Source organism: Alosa sapidissima, chromosome 4 (genome assembly GCF_018492685.1).
Source record: "Alosa sapidissima isolate fAloSap1 chromosome 4, fAloSap1.pri, whole genome shotgun sequence".
Taxonomy (NCBI): domain Eukaryota; kingdom Metazoa; phylum Chordata; class Actinopteri; order Clupeiformes; family Clupeidae; genus Alosa; species Alosa sapidissima.
In genome coordinates, this window is record NC_055960.1 from 14,590,980 (window position 1) to 14,603,104 (window position 12,125).

At 43.2% G+C, this 12,125-nt stretch overlaps 1 protein-coding gene across 3 annotated transcripts in view; it reads right to left on the reverse strand.

Annotated features, from left to right (window-relative positions):
• Positions 1 to 11,401, reverse strand: part of LOC121706709 (chemokine-like protein TAFA-1) — a 115,794-nt gene extending 104,393 nt beyond the window's left edge. For all 3 annotated transcript variants that reach the window (XR_006031111.1, XR_006031110.1, XM_042088677.1), the window contains exons 1-2: positions 10,909 to 11,401; positions 8,191 to 8,323 (exon numbers count right to left, since the gene is read on the reverse strand). Coding sequence is in view for 1 of the 3 variants with exons in the window: in XM_042088677.1 (XP_041944611.1) it covers positions 8,191 to 8,314 (124 nt within the window). In the remaining 2 variants the exon portion in view is untranslated. The remainder of the gene's footprint in view (positions 1 to 8,190; positions 8,324 to 10,908) is intronic.
• Between the last annotated feature and the right edge of the window lie 724 nt (positions 11,402 to 12,125).

Sequence of the window (12,125 nt, forward strand, 5' to 3'; positions counted from 1 at the left end):
CTAGAATAATGGGTGTGCTAGACAGCCTGCAGAGAAGTGGGGCAGGGGCTATTGATGTATATAGCTCATACCACAATAGGTGAGTTCTCGGAGAACAGAGTCCCTGAGCAGATAATAAGCAGAGCGGTCCTAATGACAGTGTGGACACTGAGACGCTTGACAGACCCGGGCCGCAATTCATCTCTCATCCCCTCTCCCTGCACAATGAGACTGATTCAATCTACCTGACAGACAGGGCACGTACTGTAGCTACAAATTAGCAGACAGACAGTTCTTTATCCATGGCATTCAAACTCACAGAGGGGGAAGCCAGCAAGCGGCACCTCCCCCTTTAGAAAGAGCTAATAGAAATATGAAATTGCCAGTTGAAGGAAAAATGAAAAGGGCGAGCATAGTTAGCCTCTGATGTGAATAGAAACAGGTGCACTATATCAACAATCAAAATCCTTTAGGCTTGTACATAATCCGCCCTGTTTGCTCAACAGATTGTGCTTCCCAGACCTCATTACACTGCAAGGTCTTCATACTCAACACAGAAAAATGGGTCTTTCTGGTCAGTGTGCCTACTCTATAGCCGCTGAGATTAAGAGGGGCTAGTCTCTCTCTGAAGGACTTGACATTATTGGGGGTTCAGATGATAAGGAGCGGATAAGGCAATATGAGTCTGTCTCATCAAGTCATATCAGACAAGACAAATTGAGTTATTTTCCTTGCGCGAGAGCAAGCCTGGGAGACATTTGGGGCACAGCTACAATCACTAGTCGGCACAAGATGGATAACTATTCATGAAAGATGGGGCGGAAGTTCTGACCTTCCTTTTGCAAATTCAATCAGATAAAATGGCTTTAGTGGGTGAGAGAGTATGCATGCTTAATATCACCGAAGCTCCAGTGCTTCATTACACAAACAGTTCTTTTGAAAAACTCAAGACGGAGGGGCGAAAGGGCTGTATGGTGATACTATTAGCATCCAAGCAATTCATTAGCAGCTCTTTCCTGACAGCGTTCACGCAAGACTTGAAATAGTGACACAACACAGAGAAGGAAGAGGTTAGGATGTCAGCTGAAGCAGACTTTCAATGTTGTGCGTGACAACATGAGCCATAAGCTGGCATTAATTGATGCACATTGGAGCATAGATCCTCCGCATATTTGTTTGTCTTTTTGAAAGGGTCCCTGATCGAATGGCAATGAATGGTGATTGCTGTGATGGATTCAATATCTATTTAATTTTTATTTCATGCCCATTGCAGTAGTCAGAGTGTATCATAAGACACTAGGCGAAGTCATCTGCGGTTGTGTCCAGACATGGTGCGAATGATCTGAGCTGCATAGCAATGTGCTGCTAGCAATGTTTTAGCGCTTGCTAGAACAACCAGGGCACTCATGCGGTTTGACAGTCATGAGGGTGTGTAGTTGAGTGAGAGCAAGATGCAACCGGGCATAATGGGATCCCTTTCTCAGTATGGTGCAATGCTTAATATGCATATTGTCCTAGCATGATCTCCAGTGGGGAAAGCAGCAGAATGAAACAGCAGTAGTCCACAGCCCGGCTCTGTTTGGGTGAACCAGTTGAAGCCAGATATAGACTATTTAAATATCGTGTGAGAGGGTGCGGCCTGTCTGCCGGTTTGACACGTTTATCAGACCATATGAAGCGATAAGGGAGAGGGAGTCTAATCTCATAGAATCTTGTGTATCCAAAGAGAAGCCTCTGAGAGAGTGGGATATGATGCAGCCCTTGAAACGGAGCACTGCTTAGCAAACACAAATAACCTTTTTATTTCTCTGGTGCAAAATTAAATTTGCTCAGTACAGCCCACAAGCTTTGGTGTCCACCGCCCCCCCCCCCCCGTTACATTTTGTTTTTATGAAATGTTTCAGGATTAATAACTGGAATTTGGTAAATACGTTTTAATCTACACAAGATCCTTATGCTGTTTTGGCATTGATTATATTAATAGTGGTGTTAATGCTACTAATAATAGACTTTCATTAGTGGTCTCGCTGGATGACCTGAATATAGAAAGAGAAGAGTATCTGTAGCCAGCCTCCATATCCCACATTTCCCAGTCGGCATAAACATCAATGAAACTTCCTCCAAGAACTGTTCTGCATGAGTCAGCTATTCTAAAACAGGCAAAAAGCAAGAAAGCACACACAAAAAAAGTGAATGTATAAAGCTCACATACAGTAGAGTGCCAATTCAACTACCATTCCACCCATCCCCCAAAATGCCATAAAAATGACTGTAATAGGATTCTTCAGCTTTTCCACTGGCTGCTCCCAGCACCACAGACATTTAAGTGCACTAATCCATGACAAATTGTCTCATCTGATCCATGACAAATCGTCTGAGGGCCCGATAGAGACGAGGAAATTGAAGAGAAAAGCTCAGATGGGTGAGAGAAGCGTGTTGAGCACAGGGCTGATCATGCCGTTATTGCCCCGGTTTAAAAAAGGGGGACTTCAATATGTCCAAGGGCATAGAGAGCAATCAGTATAGAAGCTTCACCAAATGGGCTCCTCTCCAAAAGGTGTTGTTTTTAAGAACAATTATAATAAAACATATATTCACATTAAAGGCTCTGAATACAAAAAAGGTGAAAACGCCAAATGTTGCTAATTGCATTTGTGTCACGTTTAGTTTGATTTTCATCAACAAGCAATTACACAGAGCATTTTGAAAAAAAGGACTTATGTTTGACTGTGCTAACCTGTTTAACCCATGAGAATTTCAGTGATGGAACACCCCTTGCACCATCTCATTCAAAACCCAATACAATTTCATCTGGGCTGTGGTGCTAATGGGTTGTTTGTGACGGTCTGCAAAGGCGCTCTCAAAATGATGAGCCCTTGAATTATCTGAGCCACCCTGATTGAATGTTCCTGTGTTATCCAATTTTCAGAGGTAAAAAAAAGGCGAAGTCACCACCCGTTGAATTAAATTGAATTTGGGTTTATTTATCAATTTGCCTTCCAACAGGTTTGCCCATTTAAAGGTAGCTGTGAAGTCAATCAGGCTATGTTAACATTGTGTAGCTACTCTTTCATGCGGTCATTTTGACCCTAAACCTGTTTTCTATTGGCAGATATATTGAGTTTACAGCTGGCAAGTCAAAGTAGAAATTCTTTCAATCTTTAAATGTCATTTTAACAGTGCCTTATTCATTGCAGCGTATTAAGAATTACAGCATCCCAAAAATGGATGGCACAGAGTCTATTGTGAACTCTTGAGACATCCATGGATAAAAAGCGAACATTACAATAAAGCCTTTTGGAGTTTAACTTAAGGTTAGTTAGTTATCTAGGTTAGTTGCCTTATCAAACACTCCAGCAATCTTGAAATCCCATTCATTATTAATTAATTATCTTAATCCTAATACTGATACTCTCAGACCACATGCAATCTGGTACGCTGCGATAGGTTCCATTTATCTGATGATCCACATGAAGTTGATCAATGGGATCCAATCCCCCTGTCCACTACCTCACAGACTCACTGAGCCCTGCCTCGTGTGGCATACTGAACACCAAATTGATTAGCAATTTCAATTCTCAGAAGGCAGATTAGTCATTGAATGCTAATACCAACTCAATGGCCTAAATCAGGGTGCCAACTCCATGGCTACCAATTGATCACAGCCTGCTATGAAGTGCTAATCATCTTCTCCTCTGCTTTGACAGGACCTAATGAGGCATTTTCCTCCATCTGAATGGAAACAAGAAGCCCGACACTCTAAGTCAACAAAGCTAGACTGTACGTTAGCCTGCTCTACAGTTTAAATATAACCTTAGAATCTCCTACTGAAATTCAGAATAAATGGTGACAGACTGGCATGTCTATATTTAAAGAATCACAACCATGGTAAAACAAAGAAATTCTGCACTTAAATACAAAATGCTTGGCTGGTTAGCAGTCACTTAAAACTCGGAGCATTAATTTCAGTGTTCACACCACAATGCAGACAGAAACATTTGGCTACGAATGACAGTTATCCCTGATCCCTACCTAGGAAATTATGAGTGACAGTTAAGCAGAAATACTTTTAAAAACAACCTTCCCACATAGACTACTTGACAGCCCACTTATTCAGGGACTGAATGTGTCAGGGTATGACAGCTCTGTTGTGACTTTTTCCTGCTGCATTTTCATATATCATACCTTATCCTTATCATACCTCATGACCTTGACAAACATGCCTACTTAGCCATAACATGACACCTTGTCATGATATAAACCAAGAGAACACACACCTAGCAGTTCCTGAATCTAGTCTTGCCAATTCTGCTAATGAAATGGGGACTGGGCTTGCTTGCTTGCTCGTGTTGGACATGATCGGAGAAATAAGCCTGATAGTGACGAGAAGAGCATCTAGAAAATTCCGCCAGCAGTTGGAGGCCGACGAAGACTCAGAGGCATCGTGTGGTGCATCCGGCAGCAGGTAAGGCAGGAGGAGAGAGCTGCGAGTGGGAAGGATTGTGTCATGTCACATTCCACTCATCCGTCAATGTACTGGATTATTTCTTGAGAGACCAGAATTGGCTGCCTAGAATCAGAGCGCCATCAATCTCGTCTGAGTGCAGGGCGCCAGGGAGCTCGAGAAGCGGTGGCTCATGGGACGGGTGGCATGACGCTGCCTGAGCAGGTGATGGAGCAGTCGAGCGAATCGTTACTCAATACAAACCACGACTGTGACGGGATTTTTGTCAGGGAAGCATTTTTTTCTTTTAGACAAAGAAAGAGAGAGGTCATTCAAGAATAGCCATCTTGAAGCATTTTAGGACGACATTACATGAACAAATATATGTATACATGAACATGTACAGTATGTGCATGCACATATATATGTATACAGTACGTATACTGTATGTTTGCTTCTACCAAAAGCTTCATGTTCCAAAAGGTTCCATGCACCAAAAGATGTCTTCTCTTCAGGCACACATACCTCTAGTTCTATCTGTGCATATCCTGTCTGCTTCCTTTACATGTTCTCATAGAGTGACTTTTGACCTTACAGACTCGGACAATCTCTGTGTCACTACTGTGGCCTCGGGCAGTAAGACGGTTACTCAGCTGCTTGCCGTGTTACTGCCTTTCTTTATGGACCAGGAAGGCTCCCTTGCTTTCAACAACCTGGTCTGCCTGACCATAATAGTAGCTGACACTGTAAACGCAACCCAATAAAGAACACAAGGATTCAATTAGACAACACTTCATCTCAGTAATGGAGCATTTTTACATGGATGTCAATACCTATATTAGCTTTTTCAATAAAATGGAATATCTACAACGCCGAAATGTTTGTGTTCTGTGTAATATACCATACATATCATCTCACACTATCTTGTGAGCTCTCTCTCTTTAATAAATCATGGCAGATATGTATAATGCATCAGGCTCAACTCATATTTAGCAAATGTGATTTTATATGCTAATAGCTCATTTTGATAGCCTTTGATTGTGGGATAAAGACTCTGAGCATAAAAAAAACTCCTTCCTCTCAGATCTGAGTTCTCTCTCTGTCCCTCTCTCCCTCTCTCTTGCAGTCCTTCTTCCTCGTCAGGCAGTGCAAATCTATTTATATTTTAAAGTCTGCATGGTGAAACTAGAGAGGATCCGCAAATTATAAAATCAATTCTAATTCATATATTTCTTCATAGTATTTCAATTCCGAGAAAACAGCCCTGGTCAAGTCCAGCTGGATGCAACCCAGAGTGTTTCCCCAAGACTGACATCATCTGTGGCCCTGATAAAAAAAACATTCTACCTCACATAAGAGGTGCACTAAAAGCCTAATGTTAAATATATACTGTATATTTATTTCAGTGAGTATTGCGTGAGTCTGCCACTAAGTGTTCAGCTCCTAGTGCTTAATATCAATATACTATTCAGCTTTCCTCCCCCTCCAGTTTTGCCTCCCAGATCATATGATACAGTGAGCAATACCACAACCACAAGCAAGCTTTCATGGCTTAGGAGGATAAACAATACAATGAAAAGCCCACCATGGAGTGGAGTGGTTTGAGCCTGCATCTGCTTTGACAAATGTTAAATATCCAGGACAAAGTGTGGGGGACTTGATCATTTTTATGGTGCGATTATCTCTTTGTAACACATCTCCTCCATCTTGTCCTTTTATTTTCCTTTCCCTACGGACACATAAAATCTTCAGTAACAGGCGTCTCGATGGAAGCGGTCTTCAAGAACACAAATTTGTATCTCTCTCTCTCCCTCTCTCTCTCAATGTGTGTGTGTGTGTTGTGTGTGTGTGTGTGTGTGTGTGTGTGTGTGTGTGTGTGTGTGTGTGTGTGTACACATCTACTGTATGTGTGCACGGCAACATCCCACAAATCTCTGAGGAAACGCCATTGATATGTAGTGTCTTGTAGTGATAATCTATACAACTTCACCATGAAGTGTGACGACTTTCCTCCCCTCCTTTTTTGCCTGTTCTTCCATAATTCAGAAGTCACTTACTGTAGGGCATGCACTTCCTTGTACATCTTTGGCACCATGCTTTGCTAGGCCCGGAAGAGGGGAAAAAACCTGGAAGCACTCTTTTAAAAATTCATCTGGCCAATCCTGTCGTTCGACGCTTTCCGTTCCTTGTGTTCAGATTAATGAGTTTAGAGTGCTTTGTGTGATGTGAAGCCTCTCTGTACCACTCACAGATCACACACGGCTCCATTTGCCAGCCACTGCAGCCAGAAATAAACCATAACACATCCACACCACTTGGGGACCTCGTCAGTTATAGAGAATTTATGTCGCCACCATGCAAAGAAAACGCTACTTCTTTATCAAGGATTCTCTGTGTGATGACAGTCATGCTGATACTTTTTTTTATAAAATTCAAAATGTGAATTATTAATGTGTTAACATTTGGGAGAAAAATGGAATAGGGAAAGTCTGACTGGTGTGTGGCCTTTTTTTTTTTTCTTTTTTCAAAACTGGCTCTGCTTCTGATTCGCCCAAGGCCCTGGTGTCACAGTTAAAACAAGGCACGGGGGCTGCTGCTCTGTCGCTGTACAAAAAAAGCGTATGAATGAGACCCACCTCAGTGACTTCCACCCCCTTTGGCCCGCGTGCCGCCATCGAAACTCAGCTTAATTGCCGAATATTTCCACAGAGCAAAAGAGAAACATAATTGTCATTTCCGTTGGAGTCATGGTGATCAGAGCAGCCCCCTCTGGTTTTCACACAGTCTGATGTAGATTGTTTAGCCTGGAGCCTGCCTCGCCATGCCGGCTGCTGGAGCCAAGATGCCTTCGCTTTTGCTGTGCCTTTTCCCACCCCTGCAGAGACCTCCAGAGAGAGCGAGGAAACACAGAGGAACTGGAGCTGGTGAGGGAAGGTGAGGAGACGAAAGGAGAGGAGAGGGGACAGGAGAGGAGAGGAGAGAAGAGGAGAGGGGAAGGGAGGAAAGGAGAGGAGAGGAAAGGATAGGAGAGGAGAGGGGAAGGGAGGAGAGGATAGGAGAGGAGAGGGGAAGGGAGGAGAGGAGAGGAAAGGAGAAGAGAGGAGAGGAGAGGAGAGGAAAGGAGAAGGGAAAGGAGGAGAGGAGAGGAGAGGAGAGGAAAGGAGAAGGGAAAGGAGGAGAGGAGAGGAGAGGAGAGGAAAGGAGAGGGGAAGGGAGGAGAGGAGAGGAGAGAAGAGGAGAGGAGAGGAAAGGAGAGGGGAAGGGAGGAGATCAGAGGAGAGGAAAGAAGAGGAGAGGAGAGGAAAGGAGAGAAGAGGAGAGAAGAGGAGAGGAAAGGAGAGGGGAAGGGTTGGGAGAGGGGAGGCGAGAAGAGGAAAGGAGAGAGGAAGGGAGGAAGGAGAGGAGAGGAAAGGAGAAGAGAGAAGAGGGGGAGGGAGGGGAGGTGTTCTGCACTGCACTCGAAAAACTGCTCATATGAAACAACGAAACTGGAGCTTGGTTAAGGCTTCAAGTGTTCGCCTCACTCGCCTCTCCAACCGCGCAGGAGTAGAGTTAGACATGCAATCAAAATCCATCCAGGTTCACCGAAAAACCTGACAAAATTCGCCCAGCTTTAGCCCCAGCGCAAACTCTCTAGAACAAAACCACTTTCATCCCACGAATAAGACCTGGTTAAAAGAGCAAGCTGCAGGAGGTTTTGAGCTGGGGATTTTTTTTCCCAGCCAGACAGCCAGAGAGGACAAAAGAGAGATTTTTTCAGAACTCACCTAGGATCTGAATAGCGTTGTGCCCCGGCCTGGCCACATGGTGTTGCTGGATGGTCTCATAAAGGGTGGCCTGGCAGAGTACAAACAGGCTCAGGCTAATCCACAGGGACACGAACCAGGACATGGCAGGAATCTATAGGAAAAGACATGGGATCAGTTGGCTACCTCAGGCACACACACACACACACACACACACAGAGCAGAAGCATATAGTACATGTCATCAGCTTCAATACCACTGAACCTCAGCAGGTACAGCTGCTTATTTATGCCATTGCAGGGTGTCAGAAATGTGTTGACTCACCAAGACAAGCTTTGAGAACACATAACTGCAAAATACATATTCATTTTTTCATCAGCAGTACGACAGGAAGAGCAAAAATTGCTAGTCTGATGTGAAGGTGTGTATGCAGATGGGCAGTCTTTATAAGGAAGCTATATGTTACTCTGGTTGTGAATATACTGAATACACTAGGTTGCATATTACACAGAAGTGCACATACATACACATACACATACACATACAAGCCATCAACTTATGTCCATACCTTATTACTATACTGTGCCAAAAAATCAGAATATCCTTCAGCTGTCCAAACTGAAACTACACTAAACACACAGGCATGACTCAACCTCAATCCTGTAATACCTTTTCTTTCCTAAAATTACACCAGACTGAAATAAAAATGATCTATCTTTGGCATGAAATCTTCTAGCTATACATGTTCCCCTCCTTAACAATCCTTTGAAGATTAAAAAAGGATATGTAATGTAGCTGTATCTCTGATAAGGAAAGGAAAGTAGGTGGCCAAAAAGGTACTGTCTCTAGCAGATGGGGCTGGGTTTCAATCCTCCCAGAAGACCATCATGCTGCCTCCCATATGAATGCAGAAATGTGGCACATTGTTTGCTCTCCTCCATGGGCTGACTAGATGGACAATTTCATATATAATCACGTTAACACGTTAAGTGGTCATAGTGCTCCAACTCATGGACACGGTTAGGCTAATCAGTTTGAATCTAGTTGATGTTCTACTGGTTGCTTATGTTCTCAAAAGCACAGTTCCATGTAGTGGGCACAAAACCAAGATAAAACTATAACTCAACTCAAAAAGAAAGATTAAACTACAGTATATTCGTTTGAAACTAGAATCGAAATTTGTATCTCAAATTCTTCTTCAATGTGAAAACTCCATTTGCAATATGCAGATGTGTGAATCATTCAGCATCAAGACACGAAAAGTTAAGAGAAAGAAGCATTAACTATTATGAACGTGTTATGAATCCTGATGAAAACGATTATACGTCTAGCAATGTACCACCTTTGAAATTGTCTTCACAAGAGAACAGCCCTGTAATTCTTCAGTCACATGGTGACAGGCACAACAATCTTCATAATTCAATATTCAATGCGCAGACCTCTTTTTAGGATAGATACGCACGCAGACATAATTTTGCATACCCTCAAATGACATTGAGACCGCTACTGAATATTCAACATGAAGAAATTAAGCATATAATTATTAACAGCACATTGTAATCCCCTTTCCTGCTCTAAATCCTCTTTAATCCGCAGTTTTGTTGAAATGCGAACTGTTCCCCCAGGAATGCTTTCACTACTGCGCTCTGTATCGTCGCTGGCAGGATGCCTTCATCTTGAGAAACTTAGAGTTGTGCTTTTTAAAAACAAAACAGCGAGGGAGTGGAAGCTGACGTTCTCTTCATGAGGCCACGGAGGAATTGTCATAAAAAAGATTTGACAGTTAGCCAATCAGTGCCCGACTGCAACCTGATAAGCTACGTGGGCTAACAACACGTTAGAAATCATGGTGCTCAACAGATGATGGACTGTCAATTTGAATTCAAGGGCTCTCTGTAAGTAATCGATGTGAGCATTAATTTGTGAAACACAAAAATATTTACTGTTTGATATAATTTTTCACACCTCCTGCAAACCCACCCTGTCTACAGCATTTGTATTTGAGGGGCTGAAAAGGTAATTTGTTCTTTGGTTTAATGGTCCGTTATATTGTGGTGTTGCATTCTAATTAGGCAGTTGATTTATATCTTCGTGATTACCGTACACACGATGCTCAAGTAGATTCCAGTTTCATCTGTAGAATACCAACCACTGAACTCCATCCTTCCTTACCCAAAATTTCTATAACTGATCATGCATCTCTGTGGCAGGAAACTGATGTTAGCTGCTAAATACAGATAGCGTGTGTTATGATGGCTCACACTCATGTTCTATGATGCGTAATGGGTATTGCATTTTACGGAATAAATGTAAGGGGACATTTCTTCAATGTGACTGTTGTCTCAACAGGAAGGCAGTGCGTACAAATAGAGCTAATGAGTCTAATTCAATTAAAAGTAGGCTATGATTTCTAAAAGTTTATTACTTCCATTTGCCCAACTTGGTGTAAAAAGCGGGAACTTTGTCCTCCATTTATAACTAACTATTCAGCATTACAAATTAGGCTACCTTATGTGGTCACATGCTTTGCTGGTTATGTTGACAGTCAGCTGTGTACCTGAATATTATCATAGTCCCCTCCATAAAGAAACAGGTCTGTCCGTATTTGGCATTACTTGAAGAATTCTTCTACTTGGAAAGTATTTGTGAGGCAATATGATAGCCTAGTTGCAAATGCACTGAACCACCATAGCCACAGACAAACATGGATTCAGTATCAGTATGAAATAAGATTCATACCTGAGTTCTCTGGTCAGATGGTTGGAGGTATGTTCTTTTTTTACCCGGCAATCTCAGCACGTTCTCCTAAATCCACCCATGGTCACAGACCAGATGAGATTAGTGACCAAAAAAAGTTCCTAGTAAGAGCAGAACCAACTGCAGAATCCGGAGGTTCTTTTGTTTTCCCCCAGTCTCTCAGTGGTCCCCTCTCCTCGCTTCAGTCAGCCTGCAATCCTAGGCTACCACCACTGACACTCCTCCAAGGAAAATAAGAACCAAAGGAGAGGAAAAAACAGGAAGAAAAACCTCACAGCCAAGAAACGTTGTCAGAAACTAGCCAAGGATTTAGAAGATGGAGGGCTCGTCATGTCACCTCTAAGTCAAGAGAGGATTGTTCTTTTGCTCCCTCTTCTCTTCCCTTCTCTCTTCCTCCCTGTGAAAGGTGAAAAGCCTTGTGGTGATGCAGACTTAATTTGCTTCTTTACTTTTGTGGAGCGTCAGACGTTGCGATTCATCCCAGCTCCGCGACGGCTCCCCCGCGTCTTTCAGCTCTGCTCTCCCATTGAGAGGCTGCTCAGCTCTGTGCGCAAGGCTCTACCCCCCCCTCTCCAAAGCAATGAACGCTGCATGTGTGTGTGTGTGTGTGTTCTGCGTGCGCACGTGTCTGTGTGTGTTAAGCGCTTGCCTTGCTGGAGAGAGTGTGAGAGAGAGACAGTTGTGTGTGTGTGAGAAAGAGAGAGAGAGAGAGAGAGAGACTGTGTGTGTAAGAGAAAGAGAGGAATTGAAATAGAGAGGGAAAGGAAGAGGAGCGCAAGAGAAGGAGTGGTACTGAGAATGTGTGTGTGTGTGCGTGAGAGAAAGGGAGAGAGAGAGAGGGAGAGAGAGGAGGGAGAGAGAGAAAGTGAGAGGGAGAAACACACAGAGGGAGTGTGTGAGAGAAAGAGGAGTATCTCATATCTTAAAGCAAGAGTGCACAGTATTGCAGAATGCAACTATATGCTGTAATGAGCACTGAATAGCCTTGCACAATATTTCAGGGAATGTGTTCTGAATATTACAGCCAGGGTGTTAAAAGATAAGTGAGAGATGGGACTGCCAGCCTGTGTGTGTGTGTGGTGTGTGTGTGTGTGTGTGTGTGAGTGAGAGAGAGAGAGAGAGAGAGAGAGAAAGAGTGTGCGTGCACACACTTGTGTATGTTGGTTGGGTGGGTGGTTAGCTGTAGGGATGAGTTCATC